Below are 27,074 nucleotides of genomic sequence, written 5' to 3'. Positions count from 1 at the left end.
CAGAGAAAGGAGGAAGAGAGAGGAAAGAGACAACAATACGAGCACTGGAAACGCAGATGCCAAGTCAACGCGGCGTAAGAGGAGCAGAGGTTCGAAGATCAGATGAGCAGAGGAGCTGAGAAAGGGCTGTTAGTGGGAGGATCGGTATTCCCCGTATCCGGGCGAATCTTCTCGCGACTTGAGCTGAAAATTTCCAAATCAATCCAGGAGGAGCGAGATCGCTCTGGTCACTACGGTTAGTAAAGCTTAAGATAGACAGAGATATATAGAGAGCGTAGAGGAGCAGGAAGAAGGAAAGGTGAACGCCTTGATTTAATACAGAGTATTACTTGTTAGGCGTGTGAGCGAGTAATAGAAGACAGATCGCATAGGAAACGTAGAGAGCGAGTTCGACTACGGTAGCGAGTGAGTGGGTCGTACTTACAGGTCGCAGATGTTCTTTGTACATGAGTGGTTAGAGGTTAGGCTATAGCTACGGCGAGTCTAGTGGAAAGTAAGAACGAGAGCGGGGAGCGGGGAGCGAGTTCGGAGCGCGAGTGAGCAGGCAATATACAATGGTTAAAATATATATAAGAGTACTTAGGCGGATGGTGGCCAGAGCGGCGCTTTTAGACGAGGAGAGTGCGTAGAATTAGTGGCAAGCTGACCAATGCTGATATACCACAGTGGTTGGTCTGGTTAATTGTTTGCATCTAGAAACAATTTGTACAGAGTATAGCGTATCGATAGCGCCGACATGGCGAGGCACGCTCGATGGATCGTTAGTGTTTATGGCGATTAAATAGAAGATAGATAAAGAGTTGGAAAGAGATACGTGTACAGATAGATTCAGATTGAGACTCAGATACAGCCGAGAAGAGATGGCTAGGGCTCAGGAGAGTGAGACAGTGTGTAGAACGAGGCCATGAGAGGGAGATAGCATGTAATGTACTAACTACGTATCGGCGCATGGTCGGATACTTGGCTACCAATGTAGTTTAAGATGTTGGGCTAACCTTTAGCAAGCGCGCGATCTTCTACTTTGACTGACTAACGAGTAGCGGGTGCGAGTAGCGAGACGCTGGTAGCGAGTAAAGTTAAAGTTGCGGCTGTGGTACACTGGTACATCATCATTACATCATGGTACGAGGTCAATTGGAGCCAGCTCACATCCGTCCGATCTCAGGTTTCAGGGTTCTGGATCTCTAGCGACTGTCATCTTGTGTCTCATTCTCGGCTCGGCAAATTGTGTTTCATGTGAGGCCTGTTGTCTGGTGTTAGTTGCTGTCGTAGAGCCAAGCCGAGCCGCACCATGCCACACCATAGTTCTTGTTGTCGTTGATGCAGCATTTATAGCACTAGGCACAAGTTGATCGGCGAACTGGGGGACTTATGCCTAAGTTGTGCTTTACGTTCCATTATCAACTATTCGTCTTCGAGTCATTTTATGTATACATATATTCATAATTGTATATTATTTCTTTTATTTTATATTAGTATATTTATGTTACGGAAGAAAGCTCGTTACAATCTGTTCAATAGGTCCAGCTTGTCTAGGTCGAGTGAGAAATTACGTAGATATTTAGAAAGGCAACTTGTGCGAGGTCCGTCCGTTATCGAACTAACATAAACACGAAAGGAGCTATATTTGTAAAATTGACTACGAGTACGTTGTATGAGGTATAAGGTAAAAGAAGGCCACAGAGTGTAAACAGTGTATATCCGTAATCTTTATACTGGTCCATAGGCATGAGTTTGTGAAAAAGTCAGCAAGTCTACGTTAGGTCGACATCGATGTACAGGTTGATCTGGCTAATCTAACTACAATCTAAAGGAGTTCCAAACGACCTCCCATAACTAGCTTACCTAATGTCTAATGTCTTTTGTTAAGTGTTAAGCATATAATGTGTATATTATATTGTTCGTATTCGTCTTCCCCTGTCATAATAATAATAATAATGGGGTCTACTCTCTTTGTTCGTCGTACATAATAGATTGGTAGGTAGATGTATAGGTATGTATATATATCACTACATAATGGCATTGCTTTAAGTTTTGAGCTAAGGTTCTAGTCGATGTCTCTAGTTGCTCGTGGTGGCAATCGAAGGGCCTTGACTGCTGCTGTGACTGTGACTGTGACTCTGGCTGTGACTGTGACTGCTGTTACGCTGATAGAGGTAGTAGTCATATAGGGTCATTATCTGTCTCTGCTGGATTAGCAGTTGGTACTGATCGTCCAGCGGCATGGGTCGCTTCGGATAGATAGATAGCGCGACATCCGGTGGATCCGGCAGATCTGTCAATGCAGTTGAGGTAGAAGTCAGGGTCGGCGTTGGAGTGGTGGTGCTACTGGTCATGGTCGTGGTCGTGCTGGCTTTCTTCGCTATGGTTGGCTGTTGCTTTTGCTTTTGCTGTGGATGTGGTTGCTGATGATGCTGAGTTTGCTGCGGCACGCTGGTTAGGCGACCCGGCAAGGGCGTTAAGTCTCAGATCGACGAGTTGAACTGGTTATAGAGCTTAATGTCCTTCATCTCCATTTCGCCGGGACGGGACTTGTGGTAGGTATAAATGTGCGTCATTAGCGAGTTGCGGGAGCAGTAGACGCGCTCGCAGATGGCGCATCGGTACTCCTCTTGGCGCACGGCGTGCTTGTCGGCAATGTGACGCTTGAGCGAGGCTTTCGAGCAGAGGAGCTTACCGCAGAGCTGGCATGAGAAGAGTTTCTTGGGCGAGTTTCCTGCAAATTGGTGGATTGGTGGATTTGGATTTGGTATGATTGGTATTTGGTTTTTGGTATTTGGTTGGTTCTTGTCTTTTCGAACCCTTATCCTAACTACGGAAAAAGTGACCGGTATTTAATTGCATAGTATGTGCTTCAATGCACACTCAAGGGGTCTTGGTCACGACTCATCGGACCGTTCTTACGCTGGGGTTTTCTCTTGGATTTATAGGTTCTGACTGGGGGGTAGTAACTGAAATGTTTCTAATGAATGGTGCCCACACATGAATAGCCACCCGGCAGCGCAGAGGGTTAAAACAACTGCAGGTGTATGTGTTTGAGTGTCTGGCATGTGGCAGAATGGCAAAAGACATAAATAAATAACATTACATATACGTACATAAAAACAAATTAAAATTATAGATATAGATATATATATATTACTGCAGTCCAGTCGCTGCACCACCACTGCACTCCCGCGGAGCCGGAATGGGGTGAGCCGAGTGGATTGGATTGGATTGAGGGTTTGGAGTGGAGCACCACCACCAATGGCGGCTGGTGATGAGTAAGTGGCCAGTGTTATCGACTAACAGTTAACAGTTACGGTTACATCTAGAGTTATCGGTGATCAGTTATCAGTTATCGTGTGGCAGTGGGTGGGGCGCGGGTTGAGGGTGGTGTATTGTGGGTGGTGGATTGTGGGTGGTGGTGAGGCAGTGTTGGATTAATATAGCGAACTGGTGTTAGGCCTCGATGATCGACTGGGGGGACACGGAGAGCGGCGACCACTACAAGGTTAGGCGACATTCTACGCGGATGACCTGAAGTGGAGTGGACTGAATGAGTGGCCCCAGCACCAGACACTCGCGCAGATGGCAACACAGGGACATGGTCGGGGTCACGGCCGGGGTCAAGGTCGGGGTCAAGGTCGGGGTCAAGGTCGGGGTCAAGGTCGGGGTCAGGGTCAGGGAAGAAAACATAGATGCAGAATCGAGAGCCCCAGTGGCCCCCTCCCAATTCCAAGTTCCATTTCGATGACCCAGGAACAACAGCACAACAGGACAACCACGCTGGTGGGTCAAGAAAGAAATCCTCGGCACGTACAAAGGTTCACTTATATACATTCTATTTATTTAAATAATAACACGATATCATTTTGTTTTTAATTATGAAAATACTTGGTTTTTCCTTCTGTCTGTCTGAGTGGGTGTGAATGTGTCTACGTTGCGTTTTTCATTTCTTTTCTTTTTTTGTGGGTATCTTTCGTTCGACTGATTTTAATTAACTTTTTTTTCCGATTTACGTATAACGAACTTAAAGGGTTTGCATTCCTCTCTCATTTTCGGTTCGGATTTGTTTGTTTCGGTATTGATTTTGCCTTTGCTATAGCTTTTCTTAGGGCTGTCTGCTTGACACTTACACAAATACATAAAATTATGAATTATCCAAAGTTTTTTGTTTCTGTTTTCTGCTTTGCATATGTATATAAGAGTGTTTTGTGAGTGTAGGGTTAGTTCTTGTGCTGGCACCTTGCTTATGTACAAGTGAACGTACAGGAGGCAAAAATGTACATTTCTTACTAGGCTAGAGTGGAAAACTTAATAGTTCTTATTGTTGTAGTTTGAGTTCGAGTTCGAGCTTTGGGGGAATAATAAACAAACAATTCGAAAGTCTCGTTCAAGTGTCGCCAAAAGAAACTTCTGTTTTTATACTTATGCTTTTTGTTTTCACAGGATTGGTTTGGATTGGCTTGATCTTCGATCGGCCTTGATTTCGAGTTCTATTGCGGTGTGGGTGTGGTGGTTACGGATACTGGTATGGATTATATTTCTACCGCTATAAGTATGCAAGCGTTTGTGTACGAGTGTTTGCAACTATATGAGATACTTGTTATTGTATTGGCTTGTCTTTCTGATTCTGGGCGCAGAAAGAAGCTGAACGGAGTGGCATAGGGGTCACTTGGGTGACCCCCATCACTGCCTTCGCACCCTTTCTTCACCCAACACCGTCTGGGTTCTATTTCTATGCATATTCGATTGAATGTCTTGGGGGTAGGCCGCCCTTTCTCCTTCTCGCTACCTCGGATTTGCTATTTTACTTATGTACGTATAGCCATGTAGTTACTGCACTGTTACTGTTACTGTTACTGTTACTGTTACTGTAGTTTAGTTTATTTTCTTTAAATATCGCGTATTGTAATTGTAATTGTAATTGTAGTTGTTAATGTAATTGTAATTGTAAGCTTTATGTGGCTTGGAGCTAATGGTTCATTGGATAATACGGTTCGGTATGCATACATTCACTTAACTGGCAAGGGATTAGGAAAGATTGCGATCTGCGGTTTTGGGGAGGGGTTATGGTCTAGGGACTAGGGACTAGGGGTGAACATCTATACGAATAGGAAAAAAAAGTAGTCATAGTACACACGTTAAACAGCCGAACCTACTATTGATTATTCGGTATTGTTTAATCGTGGTTCTGAGTTCGGTTTTGGGCTTTGGTTTTTTATTTCCTGCTTTTGGTTTTCGGTATTTTCATATTTCGGTTTTCTGTTAGGACTCCCCGCTTATCGAGGTCTTACTGCTGCTATTTCGAGTATCAATATGCTATTTAGTTAGTTGGTTAGGTCCTCAGTTTAGTTAGTTGAGTTTATGGGCTCTGGGCTCTGTACTCTGTACTCACATGATGTACCCTCTCATACACTCTCTGGGGCCTGTGAACTGTTATCTGCGATGCATGTTAGTTGTTAGTTTGTTAGCAATAGTACATGTTTCAAATAATCGACATTTAAAGTGCAAAGCTGCGACATCTTGTCTCCACTTCTTTGAACTGCTATGTGACTCTCAGTACTCATACATAGTAAGTCTGGATTTACATTTCCACATTTATTGAATATAATAAAAACGAGGTGACATTGGGGGTGAGGTCGGAGAGCTGGGGACAGCACTCGGATGCTCTACATATGGCATTGCAGCTGGCGAATTCAGATCGCTTGGGCTCTAGCGTAACAAACGGAGGGTTCTCCTTAAATATAGTTACAGAAACAGATACAGATACAGACACAGTTTCGGGTGTACTCGTACGGTTTAACTTATTATAGTCGTATGTGCATAAGCTATGTAAATCGAATTTTGGTATCAAAACGTGGGTGATTCAACTTAATCAACTTTTCAGACTTTTCGTTTGCCAAAAGAAGCAAGAAAAAAATACATACATTGGGGAAATAGAATTTCGCCATGCGCCTAGACTATGCGTGGGTGAGTTACACTAAGAGTTAAATATAATAGGTTGTATAAAAAATAAAATTCGACTATACTCGCACACAACGTTTCAGCGCTCAAACTCTCTCTCTCTTCTCTCCTACCTATACATATCATATGGGCCATGAAGGTCATATAGGTGTGACTTCTAACTAAGGCTACTGCTCTCCTCCTAGCTACCCTCCCATCCTTCCCATCGCTATGCCCGGGTGGGGACCCCAGCCCAAAGACCCAAGATGAAATTGCACGCGCCTAAAAGTAATGTTCGCTGCGGTTCCGCGGTTCCTCTGCCTGAACTGCCTGACTGCTCCTGCCACGGGTTGCCCTAGTTCTAGTCCTCGCCCCTTCCAAAGTTCTACTTCGAATGATCAGTCTTCAAATTAAGGTAGGGTGTGCTGGAAGCAAAGTAAATCTATACCATCAATACGTCTGGTTGCTAATTTTGATTATGCATTTAGTGTCGCGAAGTCTGCCAATGGGAAAGCATAGTACTACATTAATAGGTGGCAACTTATCAACTGGGGACCAACCATTTCATTGTTCATTGTCGAATTTTTCGTTTCTTGAGCTATCAGCTCACTTTTAGCGATGTCGCTCATCGTTCTTCTTCGGTTGAGTTTAAAACTAGTCAGTCCTGGTCCCCGTTTCCCCGTTCTCCCTCTTCAAGCTTTGAAACGCGCACGAACTCTCCTCACTACCATAATCGTAAACCCCCTCAGTGCTATTCCCACCTATATACAATCTGGATCACCGCCCTTCTGACTCCCATCTCAAAATTGATTTATGGTTTGCTGTGTGTGCGTTATGCTGAGTCATAGTCTTAGTTATAATATATATATCCGTATTCGTATTCGTATTCATAGTTATGCAAATACATGTACAAATGTATCTCGTGTGTGTTTGTTTTTCCTAAGAGCAACGCTTTAATTGTAGATAAGTAAAAAAAATCGTATTACACACACATTCACTTAGGCCTAGGTTTACATTCTTGTGGTTTTTACATTGACCTTGCTACTCATTTGATGAATATTTAGTGGCTGCTAAATGTACACATATGTTTTATATATATATATATCTCTGATATCTTACAATCATAATAAAAAAACAAAAAAAATGCATTTAGTGTATGTTCTCTTTCAGTTTATGGGCGTGTGGTTGGTTTCATAGTATGCAAATGTGAGGAAGATAGAATAGTTAGATGCTGTACAGGTGATGGGGATGGTTGGACACGACGCATAGCACATCGGTTGGGATTCATTCTGATCCCCGACTGCCCTCGTATCCACATCCTTATCGCCGGGCTGCGGATCGGTTTGGTTCAGTTCGATGGCGTGGGCATCTGGCGCTTTTTCTGGGTAATACTCAGGGGTATGTGTGCTAGTGGATGAGTGGATGGTGTATGGTGGGTAGTGGGTATGAGGGTGTGAGGGTATGAGGGTATGCGGGTGGCATGTGGCATGTGGCATGTGGCATGGTTAACAGTCTTCTGTCCTGTGCTCCAAGCTGGGGAGCTCCGCTTTCGCCTAATCTAGTTATTAACGTGACAAACTCTAATCGCATCCCAATTTGGGATGGGCAAAAAAATGCTTATATGTATACGTGTCCTGCCCAGATTGCGAGTCCTCCGATTCCAGCGCGATCTCATCGAGTGTTTTTCAGTGTGTGCTGTTTGTGTGTGTCCGTTTGCATGTGTGTATGTATATAGAGCTATATAGCTTTATCGTAAAAGACCTTTGTTTTTGCTTGCTTTATAATCAAGTCGTAAATAATCACAGTTTTTCCATTTGCCTAAAAATGTTTTTGTTTGTCTTCCTCTCCTCTCCTTTCTTGTATTTTAAACATCAATATCATTGCTTCGACTCGATGTTTGCCATTGCATTTTACGTTTCTTTCATTTCGTTTTTTGTTCTGGCCGAAAAAGTCTTTGAATTTTCCGTTCTGTGAGATCCGAAATCTAAATGGTATAGTAGTAGTCCTAATCTCATCGTGCTCCTCCTCCTCCTCCTCCTCCTTTTCGTCGTTCGGTCGGTTCTCCTCCTCCGCTTTACTTCGTAATTCCTCGTCTCCTCCTTATCCTCCTCCTCCTTCTTCTTCCTGCTTGGTGTGCGTGCGAGTGTATGCATGTGTGTGTGTGTGTGGTGCCCGATCATCATTCGTAGCATACTTTCCCGCGCCTGGCTTATTGGTCTAGTAAATTCATGCGTTCATATGGATGCTGGTGCGGATGGGGATGCGGGTGCGCTAACTGGTGGGGATGCTGGTGGGACAGCGGGTGCTGGTGGGTTAGATGGTGTGGCAAATGGTGCTGGAATCCACCGCCGCCGCCTGAGTGCTCCAGCTGCGTGAGATCGACAGTGGGCGTGCCACTTGGCCCCTGCACTCCTCCCACTCCAACTCCTACTCCGTACTCCTGTCCTCCGACTCCGCCGCCTCCGTTCATCGCTTCCTGCCCAGCTCCCGCTCCGGGACCCGATCCGCCGCCGCCGCCACCCGCCGCAGCTGCTGCCGCTGCAGCCGCCGCTGCCGCCGCGGAGTTGTTGAGAGCCACGTGGAAGAGCTGCTGCAAGAGTTGCTGCTGATCTTATAAGAAGTCCATGCACGGCTTGACTATGCCCGGCGACGACTGTTGCTGCTGCTGCTGGTGCGCCGCCGCCAACTGGAGCGTGGAGCTGGCCGTTCCCCCGGCCACCGCTGCGGCTCCCACTATGGGCGAGAGCAGGAGTTCGGCGGCAGCGGCTGCTGCTGCCGCTGCGGCGGCCACGGCATTGCCACCAGCACCGCCCACCGCTCCGCCGCCCACATTGACGCTGTTATTGGCCGCCGCCGCTGCGGCACTTAGCGAGCTCAGCGACTGATGGAGCCGGCTGCCCGGACTGCCCGCCTGACCCACACCGGCGCCGTGATGGAAGTACGAGTGATGGTTCTTCTGGCGGCGATGGTAGATGCTCTTGTGGTTGTTCAGCGAGTTCAGGGTGCGGAAGACCTTGTGGCACAGGTTGCACACGGCGTTGTTCAGCGGCTGCAGATGCTGCTGCTCCTTGTGGCGCTTCAGCGTGAGCTTGGTGCTCAGCAGCTTGCCGCACACATCGCACCGGTGGCAGGCGTTCAGCGGCAGGGGCAGGAGCAGCCTATTGGCCTGGGCCACATCCTGGGCGCGCACCGACGAGAGGAGGCTGCTGCCCGGTCCGCCGGGTCCGGCCGCTCCGCCACCACCGCGTCCACCGCCGCCGCCAACGCCGCTGCTTCCTCCAACGCTGGCTGCTCCCGAGGGCGACAGTGAGGCGCGTCTGTGGTGCAACAGGTGGTGGTGCTCCAGGGGCGATCCGGCACGGGCCAAGGCATGCGCATGGGCGGCGTGGGCGTGGGCATGGTGGGCGGCGGCGGCGGCGGCGCTCAGCTCGTGGTGGGTGGCATGCAGCTGGTGGTGGCTGGGCAGCAGCGACAGCGGATGCTGGCCAAAGTGCGCGTGGTGGGAGGGCGGCGGCGGCGGCGGGGATCCTCCTCCCGTGCCGCCCGTGGAACGGTCGAGGTCACGCTCGCGATCCATCGATCGTTCTCGTTCCCGCTCACGCTCTCTTTCTCGCTCCCGCTCACGCTCCCTCTCTCGCTCCCTCTCGCGCTCCCTTTCCCGCTTGTGGTAGGCGCTGGGCGAGGGCGAGGGCGTGGCACTGTGACCGCCGGCCTCGGCCATTCCTTGCGAAGATCGGGACAGGCTCCGCTCGCTGCCCGCCGCAATGTGCAGGTCGCTCGACTTGCTGCTTCCTCCCGACTTGAGTTGTTGTTCCTGCTTCAGTTGCTGTTGTTGTGGACTGTTGGTATGTGGTGTGGAATGATGTTGTTGTTGTTGGAGGAGTTGGTGTGGTGATGACTGGTGTTCTACTTGTTGTTGTTGGTTGTTGCTGTTGTTGTTGTTGTTGCTACTACTATTACTAGGGGTGCCACCACCACTACCGCCGGGCACTATGACGCCGCCGAGTAGGCTGCCGGTGCTGCCACCTAAACGGTCATTTAGAAAGGAAGAGAAGAAAAAAAGAGACAATAGTGACTTTTCTGTATATTTGACTTTGTTGTTATTGTTTGTTTGTTTGGGTCTTCTTGTTGTTTAGTTGCTGTTGTTGTTGTTGTTGTTGTTGTTGCGTGTGGTTGTAGTGGTAGTAGTTGTTCTTGTCTTGTTGATTTTGTTTTTGTTAGTGTGGCTCTGTCGTTGTCAGTGTATCTGCAACTGTATCTGTATCTGTTTCTGTATGTTTTTTGTTTTAATTTTATATAACACTAACAAATCCAGGCTCAAAACAATGTAAATTTGCTAACTTGCTTCAAAATGTTTGTTCAATATTTTGCTTTTTAATTTTTGCTTCTTCTTTTGCGAATGCAATCCTCAAAACTTTTTGGTTTGGCTTTGACCAAAAAAAACGCTGCTGTTCTCGGTTTTCGAGTTCAGATTCAAATTCGGAGTGCGATTCGCAACTTTCGCATTTTCGGAGTTTCGATTTTTTGGTTTCGGTTTGATTTCGATTTCGGTTTCGGGTTGGTTTTTCATTCCCTTTTTGCTTGTTTATTTTTTTTTTGGGGAAAACGCATGGAAATAAAATGGTAATAAAACGGTTTTGTTGACTGTTGTTGTTGCTGTAGCTGTAGCTGTTTCTGTTGTTGTTGTTGCTGTGGCTAGTTTTATAGTGGTTGTTGTTGAACTCGAATTCGCACAGTTCTCATGCCGCAGGTGGGGAACTCGGCTTGAATTTGAATTCGAGCTCGAATCGAATTGAACTTCGTTTCGGTTCGGTTCGCTTCGTTTCGTTTCGAATTCGGAAAGAATAGATCGACACGGTCGGTGGCAATTGCAGTTGCAACCACGATTGCAGTTGCCATTGCCACGACCTTGGGAACGACCTTGTAAACTGGTGAATAATTTTGTGGTGTCTTTTTTGGTTGCCAATTTAGGTGTGCTCTGATCGTTGGTAATTTGTCACGAATTTCGTGGATGCTTTTAAAACCAATTTGTCTTGTCTTGTCGATTCGATTCGCATTTCTCGATTTTCGATTCAATTTCGACTTCAATTCCAATTTTGTTCTGCGTTCAGATTTTTTGTTCGTTTGATTTCGATTTTGATTGTGATTTTCTCAATTTGTTTGTTAAGTTTAGCAAAATTTTGAAACATGTTTGGCCTGATTGATTTGTTGTATATATAAAATGTTTAGTATTATTTTGATTTTCTCATTTTTAGTTATTTCGGTATTTTTCTATTTTGTTTTTAGTTGCAAGTTGTCAATTTTTTCTTGCGGTTGTCACTAGTGTCTCTTTTTTTCAAACTCAATCGCAGCACCGTTGCCTGTGTTGGGTTCAATTGGGTTTGTTTTTTGAGGGGTTCAAGGTTTAAGGAGTTTGGGTTGGGTTCAGGGTTCGGGTTCGGGTTCGGTTTCGGTTAAAAAGAACCAAATGTGCGGTATATTAAACGTGCTTGGGAACGGTTTTGGGTCACACACAGGGGCTTATTCCAATGTTCGATTGTGTGCGAGGGTTCAGGGGTCAGGGGTCAGTGGATCGAGGGCACCTCTAAGATTCAGATTCAGATACTTAGCGTTTCACTGAGGGTAAGGGTGGGGTTTGGGGTCTTCACCGCCCATTTTAATGGTGAAGCGGAGGGGTTGGTTTTGGTTTGGGTTTGGATGTGGGATGTTAGTGGTAGTATTTATAGTTTTTTAGCTGACTCTGCCTCTGAGGGGTCCTTAAGGTAGGTGAAGTTCGCGCTCGACACGAGAGAGTGTGCGAGTGTGTCGGCGTAGGTGTGAGTGTGGGGGTCAAAGTTCGTTTCGATTCGGTTCGGCACACATGACATGATACATTGACGCGGGACTAGGGTCCCAGTCCTGGCACTACGATCTAGCTTATGTATGGTTATGAGTGAGGACAATATGTGCATGATATGTGGCTGGACAGACAGAGATAGGCGCAGAGTGGAGCAGAGAGAGATAGGGGGATGGACCTCTGTCGGTCTGGTTTTATTTTCTTTTTTCTTGTTAGTTTCCCACGGTAGGCGGGTGACAACGCCTCGATTTACATGCATACAACAACGAGGTGGGGGGTGGTGACCTCAGGAGCGGGGGGCTTGGGGCGTGGGGCGTGGTAAATGAAATATCGCTTTGATGTGTAGACGTTTATTGTAATTATCATGAATTGAATTAGAATAGAAAGTGAAGTTCTTCGCACAGAACCGCAATCGCTTCATATCATACATGGATCTGAACTGCATTGGTTTGTGGTTGTGTGGGTGTGTGTGGTGTTTATAGGTGTATATATATATTTGCTTGTATTCATAGGTCTTACGCACACACGTGTCTGTATCTTTACTTAGCAGCACTAAAAATTAACGAACACAGGTTTACTCATCGAAGTATCCGGTCAAACATTTCGGTATAATTTTTCAATATTCGCATAACTAACATTAAATATACAAAAAAATGCAAAAAAAAAGGTAGACTATGGTTAAACATTTTTCTTAGCCTAGAGATACAAATGCATCGTGATTTCTGTGTGTGCATGGAAGGGGTGTGTGTGTGGGCGTGTGTTGTTGTGCTCTTAACACTAACTATTTAGAATTTGATAACTAGTTTAGAGTACTATAGAAAAGATCTTTGCAATTGGTCGGTCGTTCGGTCGGTCGCTCCCTCTCGCTCATCGCTTCTTGTTCGTCTCCTCGTAAACTCCTAAACTACCTCCATTAATCGTAACTCCTCAACATTATATATATTCATATGCAGGTATATACTACGTAAAAGGTAAAAAACTGCAGCTTGGTCTTTACTTTAATGTGTAACGTGCAGAGAGATAACCAATACGTCTAACGCTTTGCATATCCCCCACTGAAATCGATACGTCTATAATCGATGCCTATCATACGGTGTATACAGAATATGCTGTCCATCGGATAAATTGTATTTAGTTAAAGCCATTTCGAAGAATTCACTACGGGCACCTCTGTTAGCTCCTACTTAACGGTATTAAGACTTGTATAGCTGGCGACAAAGAGTGAAATGGGATGGGGTGGGGTGGGTAAAGTGAGGGGAAAGTGGGTGGGTCGTAACTTGTGGGAACTTTACAGGAGGGATGTTTCTTTTGGGCTACCTTAGGGTTATTAACGGCTATCAATTTACTCTGTATAAACTGTGTATCCTGTGCTTAGCAACTACCGAAGGCAACTAATTGTAACTAGCCTAGACTGTGTTTTTGTGAGTGTGCTCATCTGCTCATCTTTTTTCTGTTTAAATCCTGCGGTTTAATAGTTAATGTGTACAAAAAGCACCGTCTTGTGTCTGGTTGTGTGTGGTGTGTGTGGGTCCTGTGCCTTACACCTACATATGCTTGACATTCAGTTCGTTCAAACTTAACAAAAACCTCCTCCCCCTCAACTGGAGAACCCTCTGTGTTGCGGATGCGGGTGCGGATGCGGGTGGGGGTGCGGATGCGGGTGCGGGTGGTGGTGGTGCCGCTGTTGCTGCTGCTGATGCGGAGCCTGCTGCGGATGCTGCTGGCGGTAGTCGAAGTACATGAAGCCCTATGAGGAGGAGTGGTGGTTCAGTTGCTGCTGCTGGTGCTGCTGATGGTAGAAGCTGTTGGCCGTGGCCTGTGTGGCAGCGCCGGCGCCGGGCTCCTGCTTCGGCTGCTTGAGGTTGCGGTGGTAGATGCTCTTGTGGTTGCGCAGGCTGTTCAGCGAGCTGTAGACACGCTTGCAGATGTTGCACACGGGCTCCTTGGTGGGGCGCATATGGACATTTTGGATGTGCCGCTTGAGGCGCGTCAGGGAGCTTAGGTTCTTGTTGCACGGATTGCATCGGAAGTCATCGCCGCCGCTGGCCGCGCTGTTGAGTCCACCTCCGCCGCCTCCTCCGCTGCCGCCGCCGCCGTTGCCGCCCGAGGTGTTCAAGGCCGAGTTGGAGTTGTTTAGCGAGCTGTTTGCACTGCCGCTCGTCGAGGCGGACGCGGATGCAGAGGCCGCTGAGGCCGCCATGTTGGCCATGACAGCGGCGAACATCTGCTGCTGGGTGGTGGGCGTGTTCGGCGTGGGCGTGCTGCAGGCGAGGATTCCGTTGGCCTGCAGCTGCTGCTGCCCGCTGTTCGAGTTGTTCGCCTGTTGCTGCTGCTGCTGCTGCGACATCTGGTGTTGCTGCTGCTGCTGCTGTTGCTGCTGCTGCTGCTGCTGCTGCTGCTGGGGTAGCAGGGCAGTCACTGAGAGGCCGCCGTTGCTGCCGCTGCTCCCGTTGGCTGCAAATGTGGAGAGGTTAAGGCCACAGATGCCGGAGGCACTTGTGATGGCTGTAGGTCGAGTTGGAGTTGTTGTTGTTGTTGTAGTTGGTGGTGATGGAGTTGTAGTTGGAATTGTTTTTGAGTTGTTGGTTTTGGTTGGTAGAGAGTAATCGTAGTTGTTGTTGATGTTGTTGTTGTTGTTGGTAATCAAGTTGTTGTTTATTGTTGTAGTAGTTGTAGCATTTGTCGTCAGTTTACCTGACGACAAAGTGGGGAAGAAAGTCAGAAAACGTCGCATTAGCCCAAGGACAACGAGTTTTTATTGAATTAATTGCATTTTTTCGTCTCAATTTTGCGTGATTTCTCATTTGGATTTGGATTTCGATTTTGGAATTTTAGAATTTTAGAATTTTTAATTTATGATTTATTTTCAGTTGCTTTCGTGTGTATTTGCCGGATGGTTTTATCAGAAAACGTTTCGAATTTCGTTAGCATTTTTTGCATCAAATATATATAAGTTTGCTTCATTTCTGCTTCAGCTTTTGCTTCAGCTAGTGGCTAATTTAACTTTGGATTTATTTTTCGATTGTTCAATCTGTTCTTCTAGCGGATTGCGTGACATTAGAAAGAGAAAAAGATATACGGAAAGAGAGAGAGGGGGAGAAGATGATTTTGGGTGGGGAGTTGGGATCTTGGCATATATTCATCAGGGGACTTTGGAGGATGGCATGTGGAAAAGAAAACGCTTGACTTCGCATATGGCAAATGTGAGAAATTTATTTCTTTTTTGATTGTTCGTCGACGTTTCAGTTTCAGTTTTTTCATTCTTTTTTCATTTCACCATTCACCGTCCAACTCGAAACCGAATTGACGTGACTGTGACTGAGACTGCGACCCAAACTGTGACTGTGACCCGGTGGAGAGCTCAGTTGCAGTTCAGAATCGGGTTCAGAATCGATTCTTTCTTTCCTGGACATCGATGTCGATCTGATCGCTCGATGGACACTACCGATACTCAACGTGTGCAAAATTGTTGGGGTTCTCTGTTTGCTTTTGGTACTTGGTATTTGGTTTTGGTTTAGGTTTAGTTTGAGGTACTTGTTGGTTGGCTAGTTTTGGTTTGGTTTGGGTTCTTTGTTTGGTTTGGTTTGGTTTGTTTTGTTGTAGTTTGGTTTGTTTTGTTTAACTCATTACCATAGTGTGCGGTGGTGTGTGGTAATTTACAAATTAGGAGTAGGAGCAGTAGGAGGAGCCTTTAAATTCAGACGTAAGGGGGAAGGCAGGTGTATCGTTTCTTTGTGTGTGTGTGTGTCTGGGTGCTCGTGTGTTGTGTGTGTGTGTTTGGTAAAACACCATCACCATAAAAGTTCATATTATCGGTATATGTGTCGTTGTTCGTGTATCTGGTTGTTGTTTTCCCGTACCTAGTGTGTCTTAGTGTGTGTTTGAGGTTGTGAGTGTGTTTTTTCTTTGGGATTCGGGGTTGTGTGTGGGTGTGTCACTTAAAAAGCACTAGTATTTAACCCTTGCCAAATCACCTTTGTCTTCAACATCATCATCATCATCATCATCTCTCTCCAGAATCTTAATGGTAATTTCTAGTTTCGATTGAAATTTCGACTTTTTTTCTTTCTTGATAATTTAATGTTATTGGAATTTCGTAAAATTTACATTGTGCTTAGATTACAATTTTTGCTCTTGGTAATTTTTTTGTTTGTTTTTCAAGACTGCTGACGGGTTGGAGGAGGTTGATGTATCTGCAGTTTTTAGATTCAATTTCAGCTTTCTTTTTTGTACTTATGTTTGTTTATCACATGTATTTAGGCAAAAACTCCTCCATTCCATCTGCAGCCTGTAATTCGTTTCGTGTGCTTAGGTGGTAACTTAAATAGATTGGTGGTGGATACATTTTTCGATTTTCAATTTTTGGTTTTTTGCCTGGTTCACCAATTGCGGAACTTAAAATTAGTGAATTTTGAATGCTTCGCACGGGAGTTAAAGTAATTTATTCTAGGTATGCTAGGCGTAAGATATAACTCTGATTTCTCTTTTTCTCGCAGTGTTTTGTGTGTGTGTTCGTGTTCTTTGGTTTATTAAATAGGAGCAACGAATATATATTTATATATAGAGCGTAATTTAAAGCGGTTTGTCAATCAAATTTATATACTTTAAGCCTTGAGTTGTCGGGTTTGAGATACTCTCAGTTTTTGTGTTCTTTAGTGCTGGTGGTGGGTGGTGTGGGTGGTGGGTGGCGGATTTGGGGTACAAAGGAGGAGGCGGGAGGTGGTGTGATTGTTTCATGTATCGAGTTGTCTGCTTGGGTCGCCTTTTGTAGGCGGTGGTGGTATTTTTGATTTTGAATCCATTGGGGGTTTAGTAAAGCGGATTTATATACGTATACAGGGGGTTAGATCGATCAATTCTTAACATAATTTATGTATATACTTGGAATCATATATATACGTGTTTTTGGGTGGGTAGGTTTATATATACGCATATATCTATATATGTTTATATATATGTAGAGTGGTCACGATTATTGGGGGAATTTCAAATTTTGGTCGGTTAGTACAATTGGAAAGTAAATAAAGATTAGCGTTAGTCGATCAACTTCGGTGTTAGTTCCCTCTGGTGATCATTTTTGTTAGCTGTGTTGGAGCGCATAATATAGTTCATGTATGTATGTATGTGTGGTGTGTGTGTGTGTGCGTGTGTGAGGGTGGGTGGGGATGTATGTGTGTGTGAGCGAGTGTATGGTGTGTGTGCCGTTTGACTACATCAAAAGGCGAAGGATTCGCCTCCTTCTCTGTTCACTTCAAGGGGAGCCTGTATGTGTGAGTCCTGTGTGTGAGTGAGTGTGTGTGCGTGCTGTGAGTTAGCGTGGCCAGGTAATCATTTGAGGCTGCAGTGTGGCCGTGTTTGGTTTCGAGTGTGGGGCGTGCGGTGTCGAGTGCGATCACATTGCGCATGGGTTGGTCTGCCGCGGGTCGCAAAACGGAACGGAACGGAACGAAATGAAACGAAGCGCGCCCGGTACTGTACCTAACTGTATCTGTGAACTGTGTGCGCCGGAGTAAACAAATGCCAATTTGTGCCGACTTCTGGCTGATCCTCCGATCCCGGGACACGGATCGGGGATCAGGGGATCGGAGCCCTAGGCCATCAAAGGATTTACTTGTACCTGGTTGGGCACTGATTTCTGTATTTGCAGCAGCACTTTGGGGGTTTGTCGATTCAAGTGTGAGTGCGAATGTGGTGGGGCTGTTTGATTGTGGGGTATTTGTGGACAGGGTTTTAATTTTTTTATTTGTGGGCCTGAGGGTCTGGTCGGGCTGTGTACTCAAAGCAAAGTGTGGCCAAATTCGAGGGGACAAGAGCAAGAGAGACCGACCCAGGAGCGTTTTTGGGTGTGGCGTTTTTTGGACTGGGTGGTAAACTAAAAGAAAACCGCTTTTCCCTCCATCACAGGCTGCGGGGGCTTCGACAGTTGTTAACAAAAGACACATTGAAAATTAATGTGAAAATTCGTTCGAATGCAATTGTTGTAAATAAAGCTTTTCTTTTGACTTTTGCTAATGGGGGAGCGGGTCGATGGGTGGTTAATTTGGTTCGGGTGGGTTTTACATAGTTTTAGACACAAGCACGACGACGTACAAATAAAGGAAAGAGTTCAATATTCAATATATATATATATATATTATGTAGGTATGTATATATTCGATCTTCAAATGCGTTGCGTTTTACATGGAAACTAAAAGTTGACACCAATAAAATTTTGATCGCAAAATGTACTCGGTGTTCTCTTCTCTGCGGGGCTTTTCCCGTGTAATGTCTAGTGTTTTTATCCATATTCTTGTAGCTCAAAAACAGAATGGAACGTAATGTAAAGAAACAAATGAAAGAAAACGCAACGAATCGGGGGTTTCTTTGGGATTCTACTCTACTGAAATCAAAGCTTCAAATCGAACTGAAAACTAAATTTCCTTCTTAACATTTGCTAAAGAAACCAAAAAAATGGTGCTCCTTTGAGGGGAAAATCTGGGGTCTGGGTAAAAAGGAAACATACTATATTTTTCTAGCTTGGGATCGCTTCTTTTTTTCGAATTCTAAGCATGTGTTCGTAGTAATAGGGCAGTGTATTGGCGTGTATGTGTGTGCGTGTTTTGTTTGTGAGTGGGTGCGTTTTCTGTTGTTTTGTAGTACATTTTGCTGGTAATTCATTTGTTTTACTTGGGGTTTTCATTACGAATACACAAAGGATTTGCACACAAAAATGGAACGAAACGAAACGGAACGGAACGGAACGAAACGGGTAAAATGCTGAACAAAAACGGAAATAGCTTAGCGGATTACGCAGTCGAAATAACAAGGGTTAAGAATTCAAAATCATAAACGTCAAAGCGTGTTGGTCGTGTGGCATTCGGTTTTGCTTAGTTAGTTTGAGCATGAGGATTGGATTGTTGATCGGGGGGATCGGCAAGTCCACCTAGAACTAGCTGTCTTGTCAAAGTGGCAGCACTCAAAAATGTAAAGCGGCGGATTGTTACGCATTGTTGCGGCCTAACCGCAGCACACACACGCGAAACTTGCGATAGAATTTTGCTAAACACTCTGCGGCTGGCAGATGAGCTGTAAAGCTGCGAGTTAATTAATTTCGCGTAGTTCATCAAACAACGAACGCGCGGAGCCGGAGTTTGCAGCAAGCGGATGCGGATGTGTGGCCATGCCTGTTGCTCGCAGTAGATTGTTTGCCAAAATTGGGCGGCAAGAGCTTATTTAGCAATTACCCTGGCATGATTCCGCTGCTCTAAATGCATTATGTATCGCTTCTCATCGCCGTCATCATCAGCATGGGCGCGCTTTCGAAACACGGATGAAACACGGATGAAAAACCGACTAAATATGCATGTGCAGTGACTTGAAGGGGTTTCTTTCTTTGGGAGGGGTAGAATCTTTTTCGGGTGGGTGCCTCTGGGTTCAGGGTTCTTTGCCTGGGGTTCTTCTGCTCTGGCATGTGCGTGTGTGAGGGTGTGAGTGTGACCGAAACAAATGAAAACATTTACCATCGAAACAATCAAACAAGAAAGAAATTTATACACTTTATACTCTACGAGGGAACTCGACTTGGAATCGCAACGAACCGGAGTTTTTTTTTTTTTTGGGGAGGGGGGGTGTGGGTTGGGATCGGTTCGGTTTTCGGGTCTGCCGTTGGTTCCAAGAATCAAGTTCGAATTCGTTTTTTAGATTATTTCTTCTTTTTTTGGATTCGGGTGCGGATTCGAGTTGAGTCCAACGGGAAATAAATCGAAAGTTAAATCAAAAGTCCTGCTCCTGATCGACACGCATACAGATGCGACATGTATGTGTGCGTCCTCAAGTCAGTCGAAACGCAAAACTCGAAAGAAACAAAAGAACAACGGAAACGGAAACGAAAACGAAAACGATAACGGTAATGGTAATGACAACGAAAGGTGTTACAACAACAAAAAACGGAACGTTAAACTATGTAGCTTAAAAATTCAACCAAATTACGGGCATATTAAAAATGATCTCTCAGCCGTTTGTAAAATAATCATTTAGCTTAGATTCTCGGTATCTTTTGGTTTTAGCTTTAAGCTTTTAGGTTTTCAAACTGCTATTCGTATTCTCTTTTGCTTTTAGGTTTACGTTTGCTTTTAGCCTTTCATTTCTTTTGATATTTGGTATCTGGTATTCTGGTATCTGACTTGGATAGACTCTTTGGTATATTATTTTGGTACTTGCATTTGCATTTGATGTAAAAAATGTAATAATGAGCTTTTGAGCGCAAATAGAGCGGAACAATAGAGTACGGATAGAGAAATGTTCGGACTCACCTTGAGGGGACACGGCGAGGTCACCGGACTGCTGCAGCTGTGTGTTGAGACCTGTGGTCGGATTGGATCGGATTGGATCGGAATGGATCGCAGATGTGGCCGAGAACCGGTCGGAATTGGTAGCGAGAAAGAGAGAAAGATGGGTGAAAAGGGGGAGAAAAGGACGGAGAAAGCGAGACAAGGGGAGCAAGAGGAAAAGCGTTAGTTAGTTGTGCAGTCGATCGCAGAGCACATTGCGTATACGCACCGAGCAACGCTGAGTGATCGAGATTGCCCATGGGGAAGTTAAAGGCGGCGGCATGGAACATCTTGTTCTCCGCCGGCGACATGATGAACTGCGGGGCGGCGTGGTGCGAGGCGAGTCCGTCTCCGATCTCCTCGTCGTTGCCAGAGCTGCAAAGGGGAATCGGCAGTGTTAGTAGACTGTCCCAAGACCACGTTTGGAGTCTTTTAAACTAATTCAGGGAATTCTAAACTGCTGTCAAGACTTTTACATATTTTTTCTCTGCGTACTCTTAAACGCCTTTGTAAAACATCTCTAATCTATTTATTTATTCTCGGATTAGAGGGTAATTGAAAATTACGAAATTCCTATGTTTAAATTGTGGGCTTAAGCCACGAATCTCTAATCTAACTGAAAAACAAACTAAGAGATATAAAATCCTTTATTACGGTGTCAAAATGTGTGCAATATTATATATTTAAAATACTATTATCAATATTTTAAGTCTCTTTTTCACTGCATACTTTTCAGTCACCATTGTAGAGAATTTCAAAACTCGGCCTATACCATTTTGTGTGTGCCCCCAAGACTCTGGGGGATAACCTACCTCAGGGATCCCTTGCCGCCATCGCCACTGCTGGAGCGATTGGCATCGTGCTCGCCGGTGGAGTCGTTGCTGTGCTCGTCGTTCGCATTGGCATTGTTGTTGGAGCACACGAGCTCCATGGGCTCCGACTTGACGTCGTCGGCGCCCGCCCGTGCGAGCGGCGAGGGTGTCAGGCTGCCCAGCTTGTCGCTGATGGAGATTCCGTTGCCGTTGCTCGCTCCGTTGCCGTTTCCATTGCCAGAGTTTCCGTTGTTGCCAGTGGGTCCATTGCCTGTTGGTCGAGGGATAGTATGTTTAATGGACCCCAGCTCACCCAATCCCAGTGTCCAACACTCACGCTTCTCCTCCTTGAGCGGCGGCGTATTGTTGTTGTTGTGGTGCTTGATCGTGCTAAAGTCGGCCGGAGTCTGCTGGGGCGAGGTGCTGCGGGCATGGAGCGGCGGCAAGTCGGGGCTGTTGTTGTTGCTGCCACCGCCCACGGCGCCGGAGAGGGGCAGTCCGTTGTCCGATCCCCGGAGTCGCTTCAGGGCATGTGAGGTCTCCTCGGCGGCCACGGCGGCGGCGCTGCTGCGGTGCATCATGGCCATCCGCTTGAGCAGCTGGTTGTTGATGTGCGGCGGCAGCGAGGGCACCACCGATGGCGGAGGCGGAGATCCCGCCCCCTGGCGACTGAACAGGGTCGAGGAGCCGCCGTCGTCGCCGTGCAGCGATCCATGGTGCGGATGTGGGTGCGAGTGGGCGTGCGAGTTAATCGGCGTGCGCCCGCCGGAGTTGGCCAGGTTCTGTATCTGAGCCAGGTGCTGTGGGTGAGGGTTCGAAGTTCTCGATTGAGTTGGGCTGCTCATGCCGTTCGTCGTGGCCATACTCACGCTGTGTGTGTCCTCCGCCTGTTGCTGCGTGAGTCCCGAGACGCGCAGCACCTCGGCGGTCTTAAGGAAGGACTGCAGGGACTTCTGGTGCACGTTGACCTCGCCGTGGTAGATGAACTCCACCAGCGAGTGCAGGTCCATGAAGTTCACATCCTGCAGCAGTATGACCGGGTGTTTGCAGGGTGTGCTCTGTAAAATTCGAGTGGGATTAGTCAGTTGTGTGAGTCAGGGAGCGCCCTGTCTTGCGCCGCCGCATCCCCCCGAAGCACCATCCACTCGATAAGCCTGTTTGCCTGGGCAATTATCAGGGGGCTCTGGCCCAGACAACCTTCAATTGTCGCTGAAATGTCAACAGGCCAACGAGCGATTTGAAGTTTGCATTCGCTGGATTCGCTTTTCGATTCGCAGCCAGCTGCAGTTTATTTCCTCTGCCATGTGTTCCCTTCATGCCCACTCCCTACCCGCACCCCCTACCCCATGCCCCATGCCATCCCAGTCCCCATTCCATCCTCCACTTTGAGCACATATTCAGGGCCAGTGCATTCCAGTTTTTGCTGCGTGTGTACAGTGAATTTCACTTATCAAGTGGAACTCCAACAAAGGGAGCTGCTCCTCTGCCGTTTCTGTGTTTTTCTCTGTGTTTTTTTCTGCTGCTGCTGCCGCTGCCGCTGCCTGGCTAGAAATTGGGTCAAGTCTCGCCTCGTCTTTTGTTGGCCCGCCCTGAGAAACCCTGCGAACTGCACATGCACTGTTTGTCTTATTTACTGGCTGGTGCTGGGGCTTGTGCAATTTATGTGCCCTCGCAGACACGCACACACATTGGATATTTGCGATTGAGTTAGCGCTAAAAGATTGCCAGTGTGTGGGGGATTGCGAAATTGAGGTCAATTTGAGGAGAGGGAAATGCGTCAGGAGACAGCGGGCAAAGACTGATCGGAAGATCGCCTCCAATGCAGCTGGTAAATGGTATACATACCATGTAGGATGCATCATATAGCGAATATATCTTATAGCATATATCACATAACTTGTAGTACATAGCATGTATCATGATATTCGTACCATTTAGCAAATATCTTGTAGCATATATTGTATGGCATATATCTTTTAGCGTGCATCCTTTGTCACGAATCATATGGGATACTTCGTAAAGCATGTATCTCAAAGCATATGATCATGCCACATAGGAAATATCATATACCAAACAGCATATATCATAGAGAATACTTCAGAAAGCATGTATCCTATGGCACATCACTATGTCATACGGCAAATATGACAGATCTTAAAGCATATAACATGTAGCATATATCATACAGCACACTTCATATGGCATATATCATGGAATATCTTATAGCACTTCGCAGTGGCTAATGAGGCGCTGTGGGCGTGGCCCTGGCCTGGCCGTAACACAAAAGCCAGAAATGCTTTTAGCAAATGCCCTCCATTAAGTCACCTCTAGTGGCAGGCGTATCTGTAAATGTATCTGTATCTGAATCCGGATCCCCCAGAGTCTTTCTCGGGGCTTTTGTTGTTTGGCAGTTTTTACACCTAATTAAAATAATGCGCTGCAGTTAATTAAATATTTATGCATAGGCGCAAAGTCGCGCACAATTGCGACGCCAAGTGCTGGGTCTTTTGCTCCAGTCCAGTAGAGCCCAGTTCTGCTGGGCGGGAGCCAAGTGTCTGGGGTTGTCTGGCCGAGTCCAGTTGTCCATTTGTCCAGTTGTCCGTTTGTCCATTTGTCCAGTTTGCCAGTTGCAACAACTTCTGCCCGTTGTCTCCTTTTGTTCGCCACCTACTGCCCACTTGTATGTATTTCAAATTGAATTTACAAAGTTTTGTGCCAGTGCCATTCCCTTTTTTATGTTTTTGTATTGCTTGTATTTTTATTTGTGTATTGCCTTGCCTTCTGGCAGCCAGCAAAGTTTTGTATACTAATTTCTTGGGTACATAATTCTACAGCAAGTACATCGGTGCAAAAAAGAGCTCAAGTAAAAATTCAGTCGGCCCGTTTGCCTTTTGTTGGCGTTGCTGCTTTTTTGTCCCGCTGCATTTAGTTGGCCTTTTTAACAAATTAAATGCCGACTTTTTCTGCTCGCGCAATTTCTTGTTTTGGGTTCGGGTTCGGGTTGGGGTTGGGGTTCTCGAAATGCAGGAGGAGAACAAACTTTGCCGGGGACTTCTTGACATGTTCTTGTTTTCGGTTCCGCCGTGCCTCCCTTGCTCCCTTGCTCCGTTCCTCTGCCGCCAAAGCCGTTGCGTAATCAGTGCTAACCCCTGACCCCTTGCGACGAAGCTCTCCTAATTGCAGTTCTTCTTGCCCAAAACCAAACAAAACTGACAAGTTTGCCGAGCGCGCGCTACACTCTTTTTGTTTGCCATAATTTGGAACAAAAACGGAAAATAATAACGGAAAGCACAGCAAGTTTTCTATCATGTTAACAAATCATGTCGAAGGAGACAGTAAGAGTTGCAGAAGCGGCGGGGCGGGGCGGTCTTGTTTTGGGGGCTGGAACTTTGTAATTTATATAATTTCAGCTGCAGGACCTCCTGCCCCGACCCCCGCCGACCCCCTGCCTGTCTCCGATGACAGCTCGAACAATGCAAATGGCAAACGTCGAGGCTGTCCTGTTCCCTAGCCCCCTAGTCCCCCTAGTCCCCCGACCTTTGACCCCTCCCTTGGGCCCTCTCTAACTAGCTGCTGGCCCCAGTCCCGTGGCTCAAAAACCGCAATTGCGTGCAAATATTTTCAATGCAGGCAGCGCGCAAAGTTTTGGCGGGCAAAACGTAAACGTCGTCGGCAACAACAGCCGCGATTGCACATAATTTTAATGTCATAATAAAAATAATGAACCAAACTGCGGGCTTTTTAGCGGGGCGGTCTGCATTAGTTGCCAGTTTACTTTGGCCCGCGAGTTACTTTGTACTTTCGCCGACTTCAAGGATTAGCTGGGGCAGAGGCACGAGGCGACTGCTGACATTTACACTCCCAGAGAGCCCCTGCTCTAGTTACCAGTTGCGAGTTGCGGTCGCAGATCCCCCTTCGCATGCGTTGCATGATCGGGGCACACAAATCAATCATAGAACACGTTGTCCCATGCCATCGACTCATTTGCACTGCCATCAAATGTACGGGTACTACGTAAGCAGAGCTCATAATGTGTTACGACTGTACGGTGTACACACGACTTCCTTCCTTCCTTCCTTCCTGCCGTCGTTCCTTCTCTTGACTTGCCTTACTTTTCCCGCAATCTGTCGGCAAATGCCGTGTTTTTGTGCCTTTCGCGTCGTTTTTTGCCATCGTGTGCAACTAAATAAATTAAAATGCTAGCAAAACGCCAGAGAACCCCAGAAAACCCCTCCCCTTTTCCGCCACCCGGCTAAACTTACTCCTTTCCATGGCATTTTAGCTAAAAGCACACAACTATTTCCCCCACTTGCTGGCTAAGCAAACTTTGGCGGAACAATTTGGTTATTCTCGCGGCAGGGGTCTTGGTTTTGCGGCATTTAAGTGAGTATTTTCCGCCGTTTGAGGTGGACCGATCGGGTTCTGGTACCCGCTACTGTCTTCTAGAACCCATCTCTTTCTGCTTGCGAAGCATGCTTTATATACAGTACGATGGCCCAAGTATCCTCAAGATACTGGAACTGGCTGCTGCACATGCAGATACATAGAGACTGTATGTGTGCGTGCGAAAACAGAGATAAAGACGCAGATCTCGAAAGAAAGAAAGGGGGAGAAATTTGCCATGGGTGCGAAGTAGGTCACACAGACAGCCAGGCACGCAGATTGCTGCCATCGCTGTAACCGTGAGTGTGTTAGTGCCATTGCGAATTGATCATGAATTCTACGAACGGAATAAGGCGAAAGTTTTGGGTCAAATCGTTGCATGTAAGTTAGGTTTAGGTAAATAATATTTTTGTAAGCCCTCAAACAATCTATTAGATAATATTATTATATTTATACCCTCTTTACAATTTTGTTTCGATTTGCGATCTGTTGAAAACATCATCCCGAATATTGCTAAAAAGTATCTAGCCTATTTGGGATGTGTTTCAAACCAAATTTCCTTCCGGTCCCTTATATACGGCTTTGATGTATTGGATAAAATTAAATATATTATGTACTAGGGGACAGCACTCACCTTGAGCAGCTCGCGGAAGTAGGGACTGCAGGCGGAGAGGACGACGCGGTGGGCTTTGATGCTGCGCCCCTCGCAGGCGAGGGTCACGTCCACGAAGGCCTCGTCGTCCCGCAGATTCTCAAAGGCCGAGGTTATGCTGCTCTGGTAGTTGTTCCAGCGGAGGCAGAAGTGCTGTGTGTCGTCCATTTCGACGGATTGCGCTTTCTGATCGGGGCTCTGGCTTGGGATCTGACTGGTGTTCTGGTATGGATATTCCGGCTGTGGCTCGCCGGTTGTGGGGGGTGTTGCTGTGGGTGTTGGGGTGCTGGTGGTGCTGGTGGTGCTGGTGGTGCTGGTGGTGGTGGTGGTGGTTGTGGGCTGCCGAGCGTTGTGGTCGTTGTTGTTATTGTTGTTGTTGTTGTGATCGTCGTCAACCGACACAACGCTGGCCTTCTTCGAGGTCACCTTCTTTCGTATTTTGACGGCTTTTTGGCGGCCTGGCCCACCGGTAAAAGGAGAGAAAGCGCTGTGGCTCTCCTGTTGATCCTTTTCCCCTCTGTTTTTGGTTACTTTTGGATAGTGTTTGCCGATTCCTTGGATGATCTTGTATTGTGTTGTTTTCACTAATGATTACTTAACTGCGGCGAAAAGAAAGCAAAAGAGCAAACAATTAGAATTTCAGTTCGGAGCCAGGTTCATTGCAGTTCAGAGTTCGCCTTGGTTATGCTACATGAATGGTATACTATTTTGTTCCCGAATTTGTGCCGTGCTAGCTGAAATTTGCGCATTTGTTTCTGCTTTGCAACGGTCGCTTTTTACCCGCTTTTGCGTTTTTTGCCTGTTCTGCTGCTGTTTCGCTTGCAACTATGCGAAATGTTCAAAAATTGTTAACAAATGCAGTTTAAAATGTCAACCACGGCGACGACGCAGCAGCAAAAAGCCATTTCTATGTCACACGGCGAATCAAAATTAAATAAACTATCAAGACGACAATTAGCACTCGCAGAAGTAGAAGAAGCACGGGCAGAAGTAGAAGCAGCAGCACCAGCAAAAAAATTATAACGAGTGCAGAACCGCCGAAAAACAACAAAAGCAAAAAACCATAAAAAACGGAGTGAAAAAGCCAACGCATCGCAAATGGGAGGAGTGAAGCAAAAAACCGAGGAAAAAGCGAATTATAACAAATGCGAATA

General features: G+C 46.3%; 1 protein-coding gene across 5 annotated transcripts in view; it reads right to left on the bottom strand.

The window, feature by feature from the left end:
• LOC108023361 (broad-complex core protein) overlaps window positions 1-27,074 on the bottom strand; it is an 87,981-nt gene that overhangs the window by 7,740 nt on the left and 53,167 nt on the right. The window contains exons 3-9 of one of the 5 annotated variants that reach the window (XR_007763758.1): window positions 25,903-26,519; window positions 21,755-21,943; window positions 21,223-21,685; window positions 20,886-21,156; window positions 20,303-20,448; window positions 20,056-20,106; window positions 996-2,716 (exon numbers count right to left, since the gene is read on the bottom strand). Coding sequence is in view for 4 of the 5 variants with exons in the window: in XM_050886336.1 (XP_050742293.1) it covers window positions 8,540-9,954; window positions 20,056-20,106; window positions 20,303-20,448; window positions 20,886-21,156; window positions 21,223-21,685; window positions 21,755-21,943; window positions 25,903-26,088 (2,721 nt within the window). In the remaining variant the exon portion in view is untranslated. Of the gene's footprint in view, window positions 1-995; window positions 2,717-4,422; window positions 9,955-12,098; window positions 14,459-20,055; window positions 20,107-20,302; window positions 20,449-20,885; window positions 21,157-21,222; window positions 21,686-21,754; window positions 21,944-25,902; window positions 26,520-27,074 lie in introns of those variants that run through there. The other 4 variants (XM_050886336.1, XM_050886339.1, XM_050886361.1 and 1 more) reach the window with 4 other exon arrangements.

The sequence above is a fragment of the Drosophila biarmipes genome, chromosome X, assembly GCF_025231255.1.
Source record: "Drosophila biarmipes strain raj3 chromosome X, RU_DBia_V1.1, whole genome shotgun sequence".
Lineage (NCBI taxonomy): Eukaryota > Metazoa > Arthropoda > Insecta > Diptera > Drosophilidae > Drosophila > Drosophila biarmipes.
Note: the sequence above shows the minus strand (reverse complement) of the source record. Positions and strands in the feature narration are given on the sequence as shown.